At 43.3% G+C, this 23,316-nt stretch overlaps 1 protein-coding gene across 4 annotated transcripts in view; it reads right to left on the bottom strand.

The window, feature by feature from the left end:
• ZNF22 (zinc finger protein 22) overlaps window positions 1–23,316 on the bottom strand; it is a 51,797-nt gene that overhangs the window by 23,918 nt on the left and 4,563 nt on the right. For 3 of the 4 annotated variants that reach the window (XM_063086525.1, XM_063086523.1, XM_063086524.1), the window contains 2 exons: window positions 22,580–22,670; window positions 17,790–18,175 (listed from right to left, as the gene is read on the bottom strand). In XM_063086525.1, the coding sequence (XP_062942595.1) occupies window positions 17,838–18,175; window positions 22,580–22,670 (429 nt within the window). In that variant the 3' untranslated portion in view covers window positions 17,790–17,837. Of the gene's footprint in view, window positions 1–17,789; window positions 18,176–22,579; window positions 22,671–23,316 lie in introns of those variants that run through there. The other variant, XM_063086526.1, reaches the window with a different exon arrangement.

The raw sequence follows: 23,316 nt of genomic DNA, 5'->3' as shown, positions 1-23,316 counted from the left end.
AAGTTAGGTATAGAGGGAAAGTATCTCAACATAATTAAAGCCATATATGCCAAACCCACTGCCAATATCATCCTGAATGGGGAAAAGCCTAAAGCTTTTCCTTTAAGAACAGGCACTAGACAAGGATGCCCACTCTCACCACTCCTATTCAACATAGTGTTGGAAGTACTAGCCAGAGCAATCAGAGAAGAGAAGGAAATAAAGGGCATCCAGATTGGAAAAGATGAAGTCAAACTGTCCCTGTTTGCAGATGACATGATCCTATATATCGAACAGCCTAAAACCTCTACAAAAAAACTCTTGGAATTGATAAATGATTTCAGCACAGTCGCAGGATACAAAATCAACACACAAAAATCAGTAGCATTTCTTTTCTCCAATAGTGAACATGCAGAACGAGAAATCAAGAAAGCCTGCCCATTTACAATAGCCACCAAAAAAATAAAATACTTAGGAATTGAGTTAACCAAGGAGGTGAAAAATCTCTATAATGAGAACTAGAAACCACTGCTGAGAGAAATTAGAGAGGATATAAGAAGATGGAAAGATATCCCATGCTCTTGGATTGGAAGAATCAACATAGTGAAAATGTCCATACTACCCAAAGTGATATACAAATTCAATGCAATCCCCATCAAAATTCCAAAGACATTTTTCTCAGAAATGGAAAGAACTATCCAGACATTTATATGGAATACTAAAAGACCATGCGTAGCCAAAGCAATGCTGAGCAAAAAAAAATGAAGCTGGAGGCATAACACTACCTGACTTTAAGCTATACTCCAAAGCTATAATAACCAAAACAGTATGGCACTGGCATAAAAACAGACACACTGATCAATGGAATAGAATAGAGAATCCAGAAATCAACCCACACACTTACTGCCATCTGATCTTTGACAAAGGCATCAAGCCTATTCACTGGGGAAGGGACTGCCTCTTCAGCAAATGGTGCTGGGATAACTGGATATCCATATGCAGGAGAATGAAACTAGACCCATACCTCTCACCATATACTAAAGTCAACTCAAAATGGATTAAGGATTTAAATATACACCCTGAAACAATAAAACTTCTTAAAGAAAAGATAGGAGAAACACTTCAGGAAATAAGACTGGACACAGACTTCATGAATACGACGCCAAAAGCATGGGCAACCAAAGGAAAAATAAACAAATGGGATTATATCATACTAAAAAGCTTCTGCACAGCAAGAGAAACAATTAACAGAGTTAAAAGACAACGAACAGAGTGGGAGAAAATATTTGCAAAATATACATCTGACAAAGGATTAATATCCAGAATATATAAGGAACTCAAGCAACTTTACAAGAAAAAAACAAGCAACCCAATTAAAAAATGGGCAAAAGAGCTAAGTAGGCATTTCTCTAAGGAAGGTATACAAATGGCCAACAGACATATGAAAAAATGCTCAACATCACTCAGCATCTGGGAAATGCAAATCAAAACCACACTGAGATACCATCTCACCCCAGTTAGGATGGCTAAAATCCAAAAGACTCTGAACGATAAATGCTGGCGAGGCTGCGGAGAAAAAGGAACTCTCATACATTGTTGGTGGGACTGCAAAATGGGGCAGCCTCTATGGAAAATGGTATGGAGGTTCCTCAAAAATTGCAGATAGATCTACCTTAAGTGTTGGGGGGCCTGTGAGTTGATTCTAATAGAATCAACTAGAATGTATCAGGAGTGATGGGATATCAGTCCCATAATTATGTTACATAAAATTGTAACTTCTGTCTTGTTAGCAGATTGTCTCCTGCTGGCTTTAATGCAGCAAACTACTATATTGTGAGATGCTGTATGAAGAGGCCCACATGGCAAGGAACTAAGGGAAGCTTCTGGCCAACAGACAGCAAGTAATTAGGACCCTTATTTAATTTCTTAAAAAATTAAGAAATTAACCCACAAGGAACTGAATTCTTCCAATAATCATGTGAAGTGGATCCTACCTCAGTTGAGCCTTGAAATAAGATTGCAGCCCTAGCCAACATTTTGATTGCAGCCAAGTGGGGGACAGTAAAACAGAGGGCTCTAAGAAGCTGTTCCTGAACTCTTGACTCATAGAAACTGTGGTGAGGCAGTAAATGTGTGTTGTTCTAAGCTGCTAATTTTGTAGTGATTTATTATACCACAATAGATAACTAATACAGCCTCTGAATTCAGAAAACTTCTGGCAATCATGATTTGGGATGTTTCTTCCTCTTGATTCCAATACACCATGTGCATCCTTTATCATAGTAACCAGAGACCCATGAGCTGGAACTCTGTCCACCATGTTCATTCTCATTTGTATTTCCTTGTTCTTTTTCTCTACACTCTGGAAGTGTTTTTTGAGTGTTCATATCACTCTGTTGTCTAAAATATCTGTATTGGTCTCTGCGCCTTCAATTTTAGATTTCTTAAAACTTTCCTAATCCATCATTTTCTTATTGATTTTATTTTGTTTTTTTGCTTTCTGAGCTTGGGTTTCTTTCATATTTGTGAGAATGACAAGCATCCCTGAATTTCAGTAGATAATTTTTAGAAGTATTATATCGCATGTAGTGTTGAACTCCCACGCTCTCTGTCTCCCTTCAGATTGCAGCTGAGACTAAGGCAAACAGCTCAGTGTGGGCTTTGTCTCACCTCACACCAAGAGCATCTTGCCCCAAACATGCCCTGCATGGCTTTTACATTCGATTTCTGCCATCAGAGATCACAGCCCACCACCAAGCAGACAAGAACCATCATGATCTGGAAGTGTGTGTGTGTGAGGGGGGGAGGAGATTTAATGCCCTGGGCAGCAGCCATATCAGAGCCAATGTATAAAGACCTCTCCTTGTCAGTCCTTGGACAGACAACTGGGAGAGACACTCTGTAGGCTCCTTTGAAGGTCCTGATGGCATTAAGTTCCAGTTTCTCTCAGCCTTTCTTCCTTCCATCACTATCCCAGGGGCCTCCTTTCCCATCTCTGAGATTTCTTCCTGAGTAAATTACCTATAAACACAGTCTTGCTTAGGCTCTATTTTTGGTAGTATCCCAAGCCAAGATAAGTATATTTTCCCTTTTTTATTCCAGGATAAAATTTCCTTTCCATTACTCTGCAGTATATGCCAACAACCTAAATGACTCAAAGCATATTCTTGCCCAGAGCCTTCAGATAAGAACACAGCCTGGATAACAAAAGGAAAAACCCTGGCCCGAGCTCAAAATAAGACACACCAGGAGACAGGGACTCAACCAAAGTGTGTTAGGCAGGCAAAATGAACAAGCTGGCTGCCCTCTTGAAAGTGGGAGCAGCAGCAGGGAGAGTCAGGGTGGGCCTTTTATATCCAGTTAGGCTGAGCTGGACTGATCCTATTGGCTAAGAAGGAAGGGAAGGGGAGTGAGCGGGATTTAAGCTGAGCTGGGACTTTCTCATAGATGGGCAAAATTGCATGCACGGGAAGGTGACGTGGCAGCTAGAGGATTTTTCTGGGTGGAGGTTTTCCAGGGAACTTTCTCAGGTGCTATTTTGTGTATCTCAGTCTTTAATGCCATTTTACTTTTCTGGCGGAGGGTATATTAGCCAACATTCCTCCCTCTTTGGTCTTAGATTGGGAGAAGGGCGTCGAGATCATCTCTGGCTACTTCCTGCTGAGAAGGGGTGAAGAAGGGGAGGGGGCACTTGGGAAGCAAGAGAGGAAAGTTTGCTTAGTCTAATATGAGAGATAATAGACCATAAACCCAGGTGCTGAAGATGGTAATTTCTTCTGTTGAGAAGGTGAGGAATGTCCCTTGGAGCCAAAGGTCACTGAGGCCCTCAAATATGTCTTCTACTTGTTGGATGTTAGGGAGTAACCAACTGTCCTCCTGGAGGGTGTGGAGTAAAAATAGGAGATGTGTCCTCACCATCTGGTAGGGGCAGGTACTCTTGGAGGCTGTGGTGAGGAGAGCTACCTGGGCTATCGAGGTGATTTGGCATTGTAGAGAGGTCAGGGCCTCTGCTGAAGCCTCAACAGTCACCTGGAGTTTTGGGGATAGAACTCTAGTGGAGTTTACAGAATGGATAAGAGCCCCTGTGCCTAGTCCCATGGCCACTAGAGAGGAGGCTAGGGAGACCCCAATGACTAAGGGAAGAAAGACTGCATGCTTTTGGTTTTCTGGAGGGTTAATTAGGGCAATAATTTCTGCTTGGCTGTAACTGGTAAGTTGAGGGACCAGTGAAACAGGTAGACAGAGAACAGAACCAGAGGCATTAAGAGTTTGGGGAGGGTGCCATTGCACCAAAAGAAACCTCCAACAGGGGCATGGGTTGTACGACTGGTTGTCCGGGTCTCTGTCAAATAAAATCTCCACCTGAACCCTGGGTCAGGTGTGGCAGGGCTAAGAAGCAGAAGTAAAATCAGGAAGGGGATGAAGGTGTATGGATGTTGTTCACACATCCTTCATGGGGGTTACTCCCAATCAACCTCAATCTCACAAATGGGTGTGGCTATGGGCCAGGGCCAAGTAGGGAGTTCAAGCGGTTGCCACAGAAAAAGAAGAGAAAATGGGCCACACTCAAAAATCCAAATTTCCATGCAGTATGAGTGAGGAAGGGAAGAGTAGTAGTTACTCTGGAATTGGGGAGAGGGTGGGTACATGGGATATATGAAGCTTTAAAATGGAACAAGTGAGCTTGTGAGAACGACGGGAGTGGTGAGGCTCTGTTCTGCGGTCGGGCGACCTGGCTGGCTTTAACTTGGAGATATGAATCCACGAGGTTAATTTTCCTGGGACGTCTAACCAAGCAGCTGTAGGTGTAGAAAGAACAACTTTAAGAGGTCCCTCCCATTTTGGGGTTAAAGGGCCCTTATCAGGTGGAATAGAAAAATACACCCTATCGCTGGGGGACAAGGGAAATGAGGTGTGAGCCCTAGATAGGCTAGGTAAAAGGGTTTCTTGATGCTTCCACAGCTCTGAGTGGATAAAAGAAAGAAGGGGGTAAGAGAGATGTCCTGGCAGAGGACCAGGGGAAGGAATTAATCCAGGGGGTATGGCCACCCAGCCATACATGACCTCAAATGGAGATAGGGAAGAGGGCCACTTTGGGAAAACTCGGAGGCAGAACAAGGCTAAAGGGAGTAATGTTCCCCAATTAGTGTGGAGCTCAAGAGATAATTTAGTGAGGATATCTTTGAGGGTTCCGTTAGTGCGTTCAACCTTTCCTGATGATTGGGGGGTGATAAGGGATATGAAAATGCCATGGGATGTTGAGACCTCTTGCAACCCTTTGCGTAACCTGGGAAATGAATTCAGGACCATTGTCCGACTGGAAGGATGTGGGGACCCCGAATCGTGGGATGATATGTGAAAGGAGGAGGGAAGCCACTGTGGATGCTCTCTTATTAGATGTTGGGTATGCTTCTACCCATCCAGAAAATGTATCCACGAAAACAAGGAGATAAGAATGTTTATGTACTCTTGGCATGTGAGTGAAACCAACCTGCCAATCCGCTCCTGGGGTGTGCCCTCTAACCTGGTGGGTTGGAAAAGAAGTGGGCCACAATGGGGTATTGGGATTAGTTTTTTGGAAAATTTGACATTTTTTTGGTTAAATCTTGGAGAGAAATCTTATCTTCTGGGGTTAGAGAGAAGAAAGAAGCTAAGAATAATTTCAGGTTATGTACACTAGGGTGGAACAAAAAGTGTAAGATAAAAGTTGTTGTCTTCGTGGATCCTTTGAGGGGTTCTCTGAAGGGGTTGGGGGCGCTGTGACTATAACCAGTGGTGGATTGGAAGACATGGCTGCTTGCTTGGCAGCCTGATCTGCCCTAGAATTACCTATGGTGATGGGAGAGGAGTCAGATTGATGTGACCGGCAATGGACTATGCCTATTTTGGAAGGCAAAAGTGATGCTTGTAAAAGTCTAGTGATAAACTTTGAACTGGTAATTGTGACTCCTTTCGTGTTTAGAAGGCCCCTCTCCTTCCAAATTGCTGCATATGACCAAAGCATGTGGAACACATATTTAGAATGGGTGTACAATGTAAGGGATTGATGTGCAGATAGCTCACAAGCCCGGGTGATTGCCACGAGTTCTGCCTGTTGGTTGGTTGTGTTGGGTGGCAAAGGTCTGGCCTCAATGATACTAGTGGAGGATACGACGGCGTATCCCACCCTTCGTACTCCATTTTTTAAGGAAGAGCTACCATCTGTAAACCAGATGTTTGTGGGGTTGTCTAGTGGCCCTTCTGAGATGTGGGACGGGCAAGGGAGGAGGATTTCTAAAGCCTTGATAGATTGATGGAAGGGAGTTTTTTTAACTGCTAGGATTGAGAGTATTGTAGGGGGAGTTTGTGGGCCAAATGAAACCCTGCCTTAATAGCTCATTGATAATTGGTTGTAACCCTAGCAGGCTACTGATAGGAAGAGGGTACTGGGCCTGGCGAGGGAAATATTGGGGATCTCTGAGGGAGATTCAAACTGGTTGGCAATGGGCTAAAGATGGAGTTGAAGTATCCCAATTTTAGGGATTAACTTTGGATAGTGGTGGGGTGAGATTTGGTTCATCGGGAGGTTGGGCCGCTCTGGCGACCAGTAAGAGCAATGAAGGGTATGGTGGAAAGAGATGTAGGCCTGGAACCTGGCCAATATGTCTTGACCTAACAAGGGGGTTGGGCATTATGGCATCACAAGAAACTGATGAGCAAAGGAATGGTCCCCAAAGTGGCAAGTTGTCCAGGGAGTTTTTAGTGGAAAAATGGTTTTTGCCTCCTACCCCAACAATGCGCAGTGTGGAAGAGGAGGTAGGTCCCTAAAACTCCATTAATACTGAGAAAGTGGCACCGGTATCAAGGAGGAAAGAAATGGGGTGGCCCTCAACTGCGAGATGTACCCTGGGCTCCCTGGTGGTGGTGAGGGCTGTCGTAGGTAGAGGCTGCCCTGGACCCTGTCAGTCATCTCACACACCAGTCCTAGAAGGCTGGGTGTGGGGTTAGAGATAGGTCCAGTCTCCCTACAGAGGCTGGGGCAATCCACTCCCCAGTGACCTAGAGTGTGGCATTTCAGATGTGGCCTTGGTAGGGGCCTGGGGTTGGGCCATGATCATGCCCAATGTCCTTCCTTACCACACTTGAAGCAGGGACCCGGGGGTCCCTTTGGTGTGGTTGGGCCCCTTGAAAAGGCAGTCAGTGATGAGGGCATGGGCCCCTTTAAGGCCTGTGCCAGTAGTTGGTACTTTTGGCGTTTGGCCCTATAGTCTCAGCCATTATAAACCTTGAATGCGGCAGCCAGTACTTCATTTTGAGGACTGAGGGGCCCCCTTTCCAGTTTCTTTAATTTGCCCTTTATGTCAGGGGAACTCTGGTTAAAGAAATAGGTCATGAGAAGTTGTCTTCCCTCTGGGGTCTCTGGATCTATGTTAGTATATAGTAAAACAGCCTTAGTGAGGCGATCTAAGAAAGAAGAAGGATTTTCATTTTTATCTTGTATTATTTCTTGGATTTTTTCATAATTAACTGGTTTTTGTGCAGCCCATTTAAGCCCCGCCACTATGCAAGTAAGAAACTGATCACAGAGGGCCAATCTGGGGGGTGGGGTGGGGTGTTATAATCTCAATGAGGGTCAGTTTCTGGGACAGCTTGTGCCCTGGTTGGGTGAGCGGGCATGGTTTGATGGACTTCATCTCCGTGTGCCCTGGCCTTTAGCCAGACTTGTCTACGTTCTTCTGGCAATAAAGAATTTGTGAGGATAGTGTGGGTGTCATGGAAAGTTAAGCTATAGGCCTGGAAAAGGTATTGGAATTCCCTTGTGTAGACAACTGGGTTAGTTGTATAGGAACCCAAGCGTTTCTTGATTTGGGAAAGATCAGTCATTGAAAAAAGGACATGGACTCTAACGATACCCTCTGCTCCTGCCACCTCTCAGAGAGGAGCTAAAAGTGGAGTTTGGGCTGGAAGGGTGGGCCGGGTTTCATGGGCTCAGGATCGTGTATGAGTGGGGCTGGAAGGATGTGGTGGTGCGAGAGGGGCAGAAGGGGCAGGAAGAGCCTATGGCGTTTGGAGTGGGGTAGGAGCTCATCTCCAATATGGGGAGGGGGGCTCATCTGCTGGGTCAAAGTCAGGGGAAGGGGAGGAGGGGGCAGGCAGAGAAGGCTTAGAAGCTAATAAGACCTGTTTTGGGGCACAGGTGGTACATAATGCAGGGTTAGAACAGAGGTAAGAAAAAGCCTGGACAGGGAATTTCGGCCCATTTTCCTGATTGCTCGCAGAAGTTATATAAGTCCTGTAGAATGTCAGGGTTGAGGGACCCAAAGGGAGGCCACCTGTTTTGATTATCTAAATTATAGTTGGGCCATTCTTGGGTGGAAAGCCTAAAAGTTTGTCTTAATATCCGGAGTCAGACCCGAAGTGTGAAGATTAGTCAGGAGACATTTTAGAGAGGAGTTGGCTGGGAGAGGAGGCACCCCCATGAGAATGGAGGAGAAAGTACCGGACCTGAAGGGGCGTCCCTGCTTTAGTTGGGATACTGAGAGGTCTCAAACCACTGAAAGTGGTCATCAGTGGTTTCTGGTGGTTGAGGGACCCTAGAGGGCTGTAGAGCTTTGGGGCGCCTGGCACTGGGGCTTGTGAGTGCCTGGAGGGCAGAAACGAGAAACTCTGCAGAGAATGAGAGGGCAGGGAAAGGGTGGACCCTGCTTAACCCAGCTGAGTCCCAGAGAGAGGGGGGAGAGAGAGAGAGGGGAGAGAGGGGAGGAGAGAGAGAGGGAGGAAGGGGGAGAGGGAGGGGGAGAGGGAGAAAGGGGGGAGAGAGGGGGGAGAGGGAGGGGGAGAGGAGAGAGAGGGGAGAGAGGGAGAGGTAGAGAGGGAGGGAGGAGGGAGAGAGGAGGGAGGGGGAGAGAAGGGGGAGAGAGGGGGGAGAGAGAGGGGGGAGAGAGGGAGAGGGAGAGGAGAGGGAGGGGGAGAGAGGGAGAGGGAGGGGGAGAGAGGGAGAGGGAGAGAGGGAGGGAGGAGGGAGAGAGAGGGGAGGGAGAGAGGGAGGGAGGGAGAGAGGGAGGGAGGGAGAGAGGGAGGGAGGGAGAGAGGGAGGGAGGGAGAGAGGGAGGGAGGGAGAGAGGGAGGGAGGGGGGAGAGAAGGGGGAGAGAGGGGGGAGAGAGGGAGGGGGAGAGAAGGGGGAGAGAGGGGGGAGAGAGAGGGAGGCGGAGAGGGAAAGAGAGAGAGGAGAGAGGAGAGAGGCGAGAGAGAGAGAGAGAGAGAGAGAGAGAGAGAGAATTGAAAGTGGTAATCTGAAGACTCACTGATTAGAAGGCCAGTGTTGGATGTGTTGGTGGTGATCGGGAAGAAGGGCCAGGCTGAGTGTCATCACTGGTGTGGGCTCTGGGCCATGGGCAGAGAAACGCATGGAGTCCCACTAGGGGTGGGGAAACCCATCCAAGTCAGGGCACCAATGAGAGGAAAAACCCCGGCCTGAGCACAAAATGACACACCAGGAGACAGGGACTAAACTGAAGTGTGTTAGGCAGGCAAAATGAACAAGCATGCTGCCCTCTCGAAAGTGGGAGCAGCAGCAGGGAGAGTGGGGGTGGGCCTTTTATATCCAGTTAGGCTGAGCTGGACTGTTCCTATTGGCTAAGAAGGAAGGGGAGGGGAGCGAGTAGGGTTTAAGCTCAGCTGGGACTTTCTCATAGGCTGGCAAAATTGCACGTGTGGGAAGGTGACGTGGCAGCTAGGGGATTTTTCTTGGTGGTGGTTTTCTGGGAAACTTTCTCAGGTGCCATTTTGTGTATTTCAGTCTTTAACGCCATTTTACTTTTCTGGCGGAGGGTATATTAGCCAACAGATAACACTTTGATTTTGGTCTTATGAGACCCTAAGCAGAAAACCCAGTTGAGCTCGCCCAGACTTTTGACCAACAGAACTGTGCTGTTTTAAGCCACTTAGTTTGTGGTACCTGGTTTTCTCACTGATCTTGCGTCACAGAAGCAGGCCAAGAGATTGAATCTGTAACTGGGTTGGATGGTGTCTCCCCAAAACCATGTCCTTCCTGAACCTTAAAACATGAACTTATTTGGAAGTAAGGTCATTGAAAATGTAATTAGTTAAAATGAGGTTATATTGGAGTAAGGTGGGCCCTTAATTCATAACTGGTGACTTTCTGAGAAGATACACACACACCAAGACATACAGGGAGGAGGCCAAGTGAAGATGAAGGGAGAGTTTGGAGTGATGTGTCTACAAGCCATGGAATGTTAGAGATTGCTAGCAGCACCAGAACCTAAGAGACAGGCATGCAGTAGATTCTCCTCTACAGCCCTCAGGGATGGCCTTGTCAACACCTTGATTTCAGACTTCTAATTCCCAGGGGGAATAATAAATATCTGTTATTCAAAGCCACTGAGTTTGTTACTATGCTGTAGCAGCCCTAGCAAACTAACACAGGACCTAAGTGTCTTCCTGCTCCTTTTATGTTTTCATCAATCAAAGCCTGAGAATCTCATGTAACAAAGCCTGGGCTGTATCCTCAGTCTAGTCTCATTTGCTAATAGGTTGTCTATCATTCTGAGGTCTTGGTGAGATCATGGGTCTGTGTTTAGGGAGATTAAAAGAAGCTCTACTTGATAACACATAGAAGGACAAGACGTCCCCTGGGCTACCAAGCCAGAAATGGGGGAGGGCCAGGGGCCTCAGCAATGTCCCCTGACACCCTCAACCAGTCCTGAGTGTGGGGGACAAGGGCCTTGGCCACGCCCCCCCGACACCCGCAGCCAGCCCAGCGATGACCACCGAGTTGCATAAGAAGGGCCCTGGGTTCCTGAGCTGAGGTGGTGGGGGTGAGAGCTTATGCCACATCCCCCCCGACATCTGCACCTGCCCGGCAATGACCAAGCCACTGCTAGAAGTCCCCCAGTCTCCCCTGTGGGAAGGAGGGGGGTGCCACAGGCCTCAATTCCACCCCTCCTCCTATCACGTTTCCTTCCCCTTTCCCCCTCCCCTTCCCTCCCAAGTGCTCTGTAACAATATCCTAGAATGTAAAAAAATAATATTAATAAGATTACATTTTCTTTGAAAATAAATAAATAATAAATTAAAAAAAAAAAAGAAGCTCTACTTGAGACTGCTGTATTAGTCTGGGTTCCCCACAGAAACAGAACAAATGGGATATATATAGATACATAAAAGGAGATTTATTATGGGAACTGGCCACACAATTATGAATTACGGAGGCTAGTAAGTCCCATGATCCGCTGTCTGCAAGCTCAAGAACTAGGAAAGCTGGTGGTGTAACTCTCAGTCCAAGGTTGAAGGCCTGGAATGTAGGGGACCACTACTGTTAAGTCCTGGGGTTCAAAGGCCTGACAACCAGGAGCACCGATGTCTAAGGGCAAGAGAAGGTGGATGTCCTAGCTGCAGCAGAAAGAATAAATTCACCTTTTCTCTGACATTTTGTCCTATTCCAGCCCTCAAGGAATTAGATGATATCATCAACATTGGTGAGGGCAGATCTTCGTTGCTCAGTCTACAGGTTCAAACGCTAATCTCTTCTGGAAACACCCTCACATTCGCACTCAGAAATAATGTTTTACCAGCTATCTGGGTATCACTCAATGCAGTCAAATTGGCAAATAAAATTAACCACCACAACTGCCATGCAGCATGACCATTCTAACTATTGCTGTTGCTGCTACTGTAAAATTTTGAAACCTACCATAAATTTTTTTTCTGGAACCATTAAGACATTAATGGTTAATTAACGGTTAATCAATGGTGAGGCATTAATTAATTATCAAGATAATATGAAGGTACTTCAAAAAGTTCATGGAAAAATTAGTATTCTATTTTTTAATTTTATTTTTCCATGAACTTTTTGAAGTACCCTCGTAAATACTAGAAGATAAGCAAGTCCTTCAACCCATTGCATAAACTTTGCCTTTGCTATGGAGCTTTGGAAGTTTAAAAGGTCACCTCCAGAAAGGAAAGGCACAAACAAGTCAATTTCCCTTCAATCTCAGACAGCAAATAAAAAAAAACTTGTGATTGTCAAGTAGTGTCACTTGGAATAACACACTCTCAGCATCGGAAAGTGAATAAGAAGAGGAAATTAAAGAGAATCTATGAGAAATGAAATTGGCTATGTCCTTGAGACAGTTCTCTACATGGTTGCCAGAAATATTCATGAAAAATGCAAATCTGATTCTACCTTGCCCCTAAACCCCACCAGAATGATACCACAACACTGTCTTCAGGAACATCAGTCCATAGTTCTTAGCTGGTCATTTAAGTCCCTCCACGATTAGTCCCCTCCCTACCACTCCTCCCATCTCCTCCACTCCCCAGTACACACTCTAAGCAACAGCCACACTGGGCTATGCCCAACCCCCTGAATATTCCATGCTCCTTTGCCTGTCTGTGCCTTCACATGTGTTGTTCCTACATTGGAAGGCCTTCTCCTCTTCCACCCCTCTCCTGCTGTACTGGTAAGTCCTTCCCTGGCCCACCCAACCAGAGGTGGTCCTCTCTATCGTTGGTGCCTTGCTGTATCAGTACAGGTCTCAGTTCTGCACATATCCCCATCTCAGGCATGGCTTTGTTTCATGGCTGACTTTTCTACTACATAGGGAGCTCCTGTAGCAGGGCGTATGGCCCAGGGAGCCTCATACTGGCACTACTGGTACAATGCCCATCAGCGTTTGATGATTAAAAGATACAAAGTGGAGCTCTGACTGCCCTTCCAGAGTCACATCAGAAGTGAGCAGTAGCTTGGTGTCTACACGGTAGAAAGTCATGGAAGCAGATAAAACCTTAAATACATGTTGGGTATGACATGGCTACATAACTTTTTAAACTGAAAAAGAAAAGACAAACCAGTGTGAGCACACAGACTCAAAAAGCATGCCTTTGCCCACCCACAGTAACCAGGTTTGTATCTTCAATATTATTTTCCAGTAAAAGGAATCAGGACCCGTTGGAGGACGATTCCATGGCTCAGAAAAAATCCTAATAGGTCTGGACTTACTGGTAACAGAAAATGAAGCTGCTTTCAAGATGTCAGGGGAGGGGCCCCCACCAGTGAGGATCAAAACATAAAATAATAATTATATTTAACTAGAACAAGTTAAGTCAGTGAAAGGCCATGAGTTCATAAAATACTTAAAAGAAGGAAGTTATTATTATGTAATAAAACAGTAGCTGTAATATAAAAGATGAGTATAATAGGATTAAAAAGTTATGTATATTTCAAGAAATATCAGAATATTTATATAAAGGATTTTTTTTTCTCCTAATTACATGTTAGTAAAAAAGTTTATCTATATTTATCTATATAAGAATATACATATATGATGGAGTTTGGATGTGTTGCCCCCTCCAAAACTCATGTGGAAATTTGATCTCCAATGTGGCAGTGTTGGAAACTGATTGAGTCATGGGGGCAGATCCCTCATGAATGGATTAATGCTCTCCCTGGGGGAGGAGGGGTAGTGAGTGAGTTCTCGCTCTATTAGTTCCCTCGAGAGCTGATTGTTTAAAGGACCCTGGCACCTCCTCTCTCTCTCTTGCTTCCTCTCACCATGTGATCAGCTTGTACCTGCTGGCTGCTGCCACTTTCTGCCACGAGTAGAAGCAGCCAGAGGCCCGTGACAGATACAGCTGTCCCAGAATCATAAGCCAAATAGACCTCTCTTTTTTATAAATTACCCAGTTTCAGGTATTCAGTTATAGCAACACAAAACAGACTAAAAAAACATACGAATTTTTTATCTGGGTAAGCAGGAAAGAAAACAAAATAATGTGACCAGAGTATAATTATGTACTCTGAAGAGCAAAGTTAGAAGAACATGGCTTAATAATTCTGCCACAAAGAATAAAGTTTAAAGCCAGTATTTGAGCTAGCTTATTTTTTTTTTTTTTTTGAGGCTGGCATGTACAGAGATCTGAACCCTTGACCTTAGTGTTATAACACCATGGTCTAACCAACTGAGCTAACTGGCTAGCCCTAGCTTAAGATTTTTTTTAAAGGGAGAATAATCGCCTGTGAGAAACTTTTCTCAATTAAGTGTGAAGTAAAAAAATAACTTAAATAATTTTAGTTTTATTATTTCTGTGCAGATATGATTGATTTACTTGAAGTGCTTAGAAGACCTATTTCAATAAATATGAAAATTTAGTAGCATTTGTTCTGAGAATGGACATAAATATACTACAAACACACATACATGCAGAAAATTATTTTTTCTTTCAAAGTAGTCATATCAAAAAGTGATGTGTTCACTGCAATGCTACCATTACTCAAAGTATTGTTAGATCACTAATTTGGAAGTTGCCTCCATAGCTAATTTACAAGTTTCAAGAATATAAGTTCCATTCCTTTTCTGTTTTCTCTTTTCTCTCCTCCCTCCCTTCCTTTCTTTCCTTCTTTCTTAATGTTGGAAATGGCATTATTCCTCCCCTCCTCTGCAAAACACATGCATTAAAAACAGGAAGAAACCTTATCATCACAGCTATCAGGCAGATGGAACTGGACAGGAAGAAGCCCTGTCATCACAGCTATCAGGCAGATGGAACTAGACAGGAAGAAGCCCTGTCATCACAGCTACTGGCAGATGGTAACTAGAGCCGCAAACCTCTAATGGTAGTTCCTAAGAGCCCACCCACAATCCTGAGATTGCTGGGGCTATCCTGGCTCTCACCAACCCTAAGTCTGGTGATTCAACTCTTTTCAACCTTCTTTCTTTACTTCTCTTTATTTTGCTTTAGTTAGCCAAAGTTGGTTTCAGCAGCTTTCAGCCATAGAATCATAACTGAAATAGCCAGTTCAACTGCCAAATTTAGCTTCATTTGACACATGAAAGAACTTAGCAGCAAAGAGGAAAAATAATTTGCCTAAATTCACATGGATATTCCACAGCAGAACTAATCAGTCCATCTCTCTTATATAATACTGCCTCTTACATTCTACATCTCTGCTCCGGATGTACTCAAACACAGAACAAAAAGTTATTCACATGTGTAGGCTCTGTGATACAATTCAGCTTTTTGGAAGTCAGGGAGAAGAAAAGCACCAGGCAAATGATTAGGAGAATAAGTACCAGATTAGATGGCAAGTTTAAGAAATTCAATGCTACTTAAGACTTCTCATCTACCAGGCAAAGGTGGCAAAACACCTACTCATTGCTCTGGAACTCCCCAGGCTGTTCCCAATCTCTGTTTTGCTACTGAAATATAACTTTCTTTAAATTTATATTTTGATTGTAAATATAATGCATGCACATGATAAAAAGTTCAAACAGCTTTTAACTATGAAAAGTAAACTGTTCTCCTATCTCTAAAGCTCCTATGTCACTTTCTGTAACTGCATTCACTCCCTGAGGGTTCTGACCTTGCATTCTAGCCACCCTCTCAATAGCTGTGCCACTGTGATGCACAAATTGTCATGGAGAATCCTTAGAAAGAGTGTTTTTGATTAGAGTGGAGGATGAAAGCTTGATGGGAAAGGATTGAAGGGAGAACACCAGGTAAGGAAACAGGGAAGACAAACACAGACAAATCTTTCAGGGAGTTGGCTGTAGAGGAAAGCAAAAGACAGGAAAAGAGAAAATAAATAGCTATGATTTGTTCAGTGAACACCTCAGATGATTTTTCTTTTTCTATTAGGATAAGAAGTCACTTATCCCACTGTGCCTAATACGTTATTTAGCATCTAAGTTATAGCAGAGGGGCTAGTAGATTAGCTCAGTTGGTTACAGCTGGTGCCGATAATACTAAGGTCCAGGTTCCAATCCTGATCCCTGTACCAGCCAGCCACCCACCACCTCCCCCTCAACCCCCCCCACAAAGTTACAGTAGAAATGGAAGCGGCATTATGGTAATTTGACTAAAATGTGCTTATTTTAAATTATGCTTGCACCTTCAAAGACATGTTACTGACTCCTACTTGACTGTAAGGAGTGGCCTCAAGTTTTCAACATTTTGAATACAGTATTTTCAAATGAAAATACAAGTCTAATGTCGATATAGTGCAGGCTAGTTTCTATCATGTCTCCTTTGCTGCCATCTAGTGACAGTTTTATGTAATGTAAAATATAAGAAGCCCAGTGTCTTATACACAGGGTCTTCAAACAGTTCATGGAAAGATATCATCTTTTAATTCCATTTTTCTGCAAACTTTTTGAAGTACACTCGTATAACAATGAATACTTGATGTGGTTTTTACCTTTGCCTGTGCAGAGCCCTTATTGGGCTGGAGGTGTTTCTGATTGAGTCTGGGGTTTAAACTGCTGGTTTCCATCAATGGTGACATTTAATCTTCTCAAAAGCACTTACTAAACATGTCTCTGGGTCCTGTGCAAAGTGAGGAAAGCTGACCTCTGAAAATGACAAGTGCAGCCCAACTACAGCACAAACAAAAGGTCATGAGGGTATCACGAAAAGTAAACCCGTCAGTGAACAAATATATGATAAGTTTATATTGCTGCCAAATGTCTTACAGTGAGAAACAAGTCTTTTCTACAAAAATGTGCTGACATATGTGTATATTATTTTATATTTTTGGTACTGTATCTTTGGGAGCAATTCCTAGAAACATAATCTCTGGATCAATGAGTAAATACGTATACGTATTTGCTAGATATTGCTAAATCCCTCCTCGATAGGGATTGCAACATTCTATATTCCCACTGTCAATGTGTGAATTAAGCTGATTCTCCACAGCCTCACCAACAGAGCAGGTTTTACACTTTTGATCTGATACATATGAAATGGTAAGTTCTTGTAGTTTTAGCTTGTTTTTTTCACCGTTTCAGTCAGTGTCTAGACAGGGCAAGAGAAACCAGACCAATTATCTTAGTAGAGAAAATTGAATACTGAAAATAGGTTAAATAAGGACTGGTGGACTACACAGGCAAAAAGATAACATGGAGGTAACAGTAAGTCTAATTAGCTATATTAAAACTCTTCATACCTGGAATATAAAAGTGGCTCCATATTTATAACTGAACCCTAAGTTCTCTTCATGACTGTTTGCCCCCGAATCCTCATACTACCCACTCGTTGATTCACCTGGTCAAATTCTGACACTTAGCCTTCTAATCCCACTGAATAGAGAGGCTTCTTACATCCTAGGGAACCCATTTAGATTGCCCTTAACATAAGGATATGACCAGGGTGCTCTCTGGGACCTGAGGAGGATATTCATCTCAGAAGCCTCATTTAGGTCAGCATGCCTTTCCTGAATCCCTGAATTAAAAAAAAAATCTGTGCCTGAGAAGTCTCTTGACAAATTAGGAGGCAGAGTGACACATTACACAAGTCACTGGGTACTAGAATCTTGGTCCAGTTTCTGAAATGCTACATTTATGACAAAGATAACAGATAAAAAGAAATTTACACTGAAGTCAATCCATGTATGTTGATGTAAAAGCTCTACATAAAATACTGTCAGATATTATAACACTAAAATTATAAAATGCTGTTACTTAGTAGGACTACATCATAGAAGTAATTAATACATGGGCCAAAAAGGAGAAAGAAAATAAATGATCATCTCATAAAATAACTATGAAAGATTTAATATTGCTTATATTTAAAGAAATGCAACGATTCTAAGCAATAGTGCTATTTGTACTTGGTTTTACTACAAGAAATGCAACTACGAATTGTGTTACTGCAATTTTTGTCTCTTCTCATTATTTGGCAACAAAATTTATCTATTTCAAACTGGAGTGGATTACTGTGCACTTCTTCTAAACAAAAGAACCAGAAAACCAAACAGCAATTATTTTACCAGATAAGTCACAGTGCTTTATTGGAAAATGACAGAAAAGAATCTCTGGGTTATGAGTTTTATTACAGAACCCTGAATTTAAGAAACAGCCCATTATACAAAATCATATAAAATTAAAATAGATAGTGCCCAAGTCACCAGAGTGGTGAAAAATTCAGTCTCAATCCTATTTTGGAGTCCCCTCAACATCCCCAAGGTTACATGAAAACTTAGGGTCTCAACTTGTGGTACCTGGAAATTGGAGGAAGGTCCTCTGGCCTTCAGTTCATCATGACTGCAATTCAGATGTCCAACTGTCCAAGCTGGTTGGTCCATTTGAGTCAAGGTGGGGACAGCGATCTGTTCCTTGGAACCAAAGGCTTTTGCTCTTAGGGGTGAGTCCTCCTGGCACCTACTCCCCATCTTCTCACTGCTCCTGTCACACTCGGGCTCTGCATGGTGGAGTGACAGTCATTCCTTTCCACCATATCCGAAGAAAGCATATCAGTCTCAGGACTGATTTGTATATTCCAGGGGTGATGTCACAGACCATTCTGGCCCCTCTAGGTGAGTGGACTTTTACCCAGAGCCAGAGTCACAGGATACGAATAAAACAAACAAGTTTTAATGCTGCTTCTAAGGCCCGGTAAGGAAGGACCCCAGCTAAAAAAAAAAAAATTATCATTTCCTGCCACTCCAGGTGGGATTTGAAGTGGAAACAGGGAAGGAGGGTGAGGAAGGCAGTGTTTCTCAACTACGTGAATCAGCACAAAGCTGAGTCTCTACTCTTCAGGCCATTGAAAAAACAGACCCTCGGGACTGGGTGACTGGGTCCTAATAGGCACAAAAACAGCAGGATGGGTGTATTGCAGGTTGGGTTATGCTGGGGTACCAAATTCACTCTGAAATCTCAGTGGCTTAACTCAATAGAGTGTATTTCTAATGCTGTATGTCCAAAACAGGTTGGCAAGGGACTCAGGAACTATCTGGAATATCCCCTCCACTATGGCCTGGAAGTGGGAACATAGAGAATCACAGCTTTTGAAAGTGTCACTGTCAAATGGCCAGAACTAGTCTTGTTTCTCACCTAACTGCAAGGGTGCTGGGAAATGTGGGGAAGTACTTGGGTATTTGCTCACCAAACATTCCTTTCTTTCCCACTTCTTCCACAGAGAACACACTCATCTTTTCCAAGGAAGACACCCCCAAATCCCATAGAGTCACCACTACAATCTGAAAATCCAAGATCTCTGGGTAGTCTCCAGATCACTCCTGGCTCTATTTTCCATTGGTCCAGAGCCCTACGAACCAAAAAGATCCACTATCTGTGCCCTCTCCATACACTCCCAAACAGTGGAGGGAAAGAGTAATGCATCACCTTGCTCAATAGCAAAGAATAAGAATAAGAAACACAAGGGAAACCCTGATCTGTGGCAATTCTAGTGTTCTGAACGGCATGTGTCTTGAAAGCCCCCTCTTTGCGGGTGGGAGGGCTTAGGTGTTTAGGTGTTGACTTGTTTAGGTGTTGACTCTCCAGTTTGCCAGTGAATGAAAGTACAGTACTACACTTGAGTTAAAATAGAATATTTTTATTGTGATTAATTATACCTTCTAATTCTGCTCTACACACTTTTCTGATGAATCAACAACTCCTGGTCCAAATCTCATCATGTCAGAGAGCTTCTGCTGTAATCTCTCTCTGCTCTGTACTGTTTATAGCTTGTTATTACTCTTAATATCAAATATTCCTCATATTCCTAATATTTCTTTCCATTTGATCTTAGTTTAACTATATGTTCCTTGAAGGCAGGAACAGATCTTTTCTCATAGATCTGCAGCATCACTGCAGTGGCTAGCACTTATCAGCTCAATGTGTATGGGGCTGAGATGAAGGGCTTATCACTCCCTCAATTCTTTCCTGCAAATCTCTCCTCCCTTCGCATCTAAAACACACACTGTCAAGATTCTCTGACTCTTCTGATTGCTTCTTCTCTATTACAAATTCATTTCCTCAGTTGTAATCATTCCTTAATGTTTAATCCTCTAACAAATCCACTCTTCTCTACAATGTCTCAACTGGAAATATTATTTACCATAGGAGTGATATTCAAAGTGATTAACAACTAATATGGCAAAGGTCCTGTCCAATCACAAGGTGGACCCCTACGCTTTCAGACATTAACCCTTTAGTTACTGAAGGAGGCCTAGGGGTTCTGGGAAGGAGCCAGGGTGGCTGAGGGAGGTACAGGACTCTGGTGGTGGTAGCAGCAGAGTACTTGGGTTGCTGGGGGTATTAACCAATTAACATGCATGGAAATATCTCAAAATGTTAATAACTGGCTTGTCTGCACCAGGGTTTGCTGGCTTAACGCAGCCCTGCTTAGCCTTTAGTCTTCTTGTGGACAACTCAAAGTGAGGTGTGCACCCGATGGAGACCTTTACTTTAGTGCACACCTGAAAATTTTTACCTATCTAACCCCATCCTTCACAGAATCAGAAATGCTTGTTTCAGGATTTCACACTCTTCTCCTCCCACACAGCCTTGCCCTTTCCTTTCTCACCACGACACGCAGTTTTACCATTCACTGATAAGCTTTTCAGCATCAGAGAAAACAAGGGAGGGCTCACTGTATAAAACGAGGAAGGACCCACGTGCGTAATCCTGTCCTTCTGTTACTCCTTTAGCTCTGCGTGACTGTCTCCTGCTGGCTTGTGCGGAGGTGCAGCCACTAGCGGGCAGCAACTGTGATTTGTTTCGTGCTCAGCTCTTTCAGACCATATCAACACCAGACCCCAACAGTCTACTGGGCCTGCCAAAAATACTAGCCAACAGAAGACTTCACCACCATCCCCTCCCTGCCTGCCAGCAATTAGGGGCAGCCCTCTGCATAACACCAGGCAGTTCTGACTTCTCAAGAGAAACCATAAATCAAGACTTGTAAAATTGTCCTTGGAGTAGCCAACAACTAAGGTCCACATGTAAAAGAAAAACCTGGTAGAATAGGATAAATGTTTTTGTCCCCCCCCCGACATACCCCTCCAAATTCATGTGTTAAAACCTTAGCCTCCAATGTAATGGTATTAGGAGGTAGGGCCTTTGAGTGGTGATATCATGAGGGCAGACCCCTCAGGAATGGGATTAGTGCCCTTATAAAAAAAGGTCAGAGAACTATCTCGCTCTCTTCCTGCCACTGTGAGGATTCAGTGAGAAATCAGCTATCTATAATCAGAAAAGGGACCTCACAAGAACCTGACCATAAACTAGGACTTCCAGCCTCCAGAACTGTGACAAATAAATTTCTGTTGTTTATAAGTTAACCAGTCTATGTTGCTTTGTTATAGCAGCACAAATTCCCAGACACTTAGCTTTTGATGCCATTGGTTTTCAATGGACAAATAAATCCAGACTTGTGGACGGCTATGTAACCATGGCAGAAAAGGCCTAGCCAGGAGCCAGGAGAGCCAGACGCTGTGTGTACAACAAACGCTCATTCCTTTCATACCTATTCTGGCAAGTTTCCTCTTTCTTTAAGGTCAAGAAGGTTGGGGTTATTTTCAGTTTTTACAGCCATAAAGGTAGACTTATCTCACAGTATAGGATGGGTTAACAAGATTTTTAAAAGTGATGTTCAAAAGCCACGGACTGTTTTTGGTCCTGTTTGACCTTAAGTAAGTCACTTGATCTCTCTGTCTGTTTCCTTATCCAGAAAGTGGGAATAATATCTGTTATGGACTGAAGTGCCCAACACCCCCCACTCCCTGCCAATTCAAATGCTGAAGTCACCAATGTCTGGAGACAGGGCCTTCGAGATGGGAATTAAAGTTAAATGAGGTCCTAAGAGTGGGGCCCTAATCCAATAGGACTGTGTCCTTACAAGAAGAGTAAGAGATACCAGAGTGCTCTGTCTGCATGTGCACAGAGGTAAGGCCACATAGGACATGGTGAAAGGGCAACCACCTGCAAGTCAGGAAGAAAAGCCTCAACAGAAACCAACCCTGATGGAATGATCATCTTGGGCTTCTGACCTCCAGAATTGTGAGAAAGTAAATTTCTATTAATTAAGCCACCCAGTCTGTGGTATTTAATTATGGCAGTCCAAGCAAACTAATACAATTATCTAATGTATATGAAGCATCTTGCACATAATGGTGCAAAGATTTTCTGAAGGAATTTGTTTTTTATTTGAAATGTATTGATTGCACATATTTATAGAGTACAATTATATTTCAACACAAGTATACAATGTTTGATGGTCACATTACGGTAGTCAGCATATTAATCATCACAAAAATTTATCATTCCTTTGTGATGAGAACATTTGGGCTCCTCTCTTCTGTTTGAGAATATATAATAAATTACTGTTAATAATAGATGCCTAGTAGCACTGTACACCACTAGAACTTATTTTTCCTAACTGTAATTTTGTGTCTGGGGCAAATATTAACTTCTTCAACATCTACCACAATTCAGACATAGATATTTAATTTCCTGCTACACTTTTCCACCCAGATATTTCCACAAGCATCTCAAGATCAGTATTTTCTAAAACAAATTAATCATCTTCCCTGAAACCAGATCCTCCTAATCACGTAGGCTGGAAACTTCCATCATCAAATTTCCTCTCTTACTTGTATCTCAAATCTGATATATCTCCGTATCTGGCCACTCTATCACCACATCTACCTCTTACTCTGTTCCTGCTCTGCACTCCCCACTGCAGAACCCCATTCCAAATGTTTCTTCCTCCCAGACTGTTCTAAGAGTTCTGACTCTCAGTGATGCCAAGAGGTATCAACTCTTTACTTTTTGAACCATCTAGAAACAGGCTATGAACTTTCCAGAACTAACTTCTTACCTTTCTCCAACCTTCTTTCTGTACTTCCTTCTTGGCCTTTCTTCACTGAAACTTTATATTGAATGACTACCACAAGCCAGGAGCTCACAGTCTAGTGGGAGAGAGGGAGAATGAGAGATCGAAACACGGATCATTACAATTCATTTTAAAGAAAGAGCATCTAAGGAAACATCAAGGCTGACTTCCTGGAAGCCTCTTGGAGTAGGGATTGGTCAAAGCAGAATAAGCAAAGGTGCAGACCAGTTTGGAGTTGCTGCACATTAGTTACTCAATTTCTAGTAGTGGAACATTTAATTCATTAATTTAAGGCAACTGTGATTTTTCTATATCATAAAATGCTCATAAAAGGAGCATAAGGCTGCAGTACCACATCTTGGCTATCACAGAGGGCCACCATAAATGTCACTAATCCATTTGTTCCCAGTTTTAGGGCTCTAAGAAGGAATGCACACCAAGTCAAACTTGGAATACATTAAGATCTGGAGCATTTCCTTTACTTTTATAGAGAATATGTCTATTAAATATTAAGTTACTATTACAAAAATTTGCTGTCAAAATGGGTAAATTCATGAAATTTGAGAACGTGATGTTGGTCCTAGCCAGAAGCTATTCCTAACACAAAACTACTATAAATAATATTGATGGTAGATCCTCAAACGGGCCCCACAGCCACATCCCTGCTACAAGTGACTTGGCTGTACATGTCTATCAAAGATCAAGTGTTTTGTGGAAGACAA

This window comes from Cynocephalus volans, chromosome 2 (assembly GCF_027409185.1).
Source record: "Cynocephalus volans isolate mCynVol1 chromosome 2, mCynVol1.pri, whole genome shotgun sequence".
NCBI classification, from domain to species: Eukaryota; Metazoa; Chordata; class Mammalia; order Dermoptera; family Cynocephalidae; genus Cynocephalus; species Cynocephalus volans.
The sequence above is the reverse complement of the archived record's forward strand: the minus strand, read 5'-3'. Positions and strand labels throughout refer to the sequence as shown.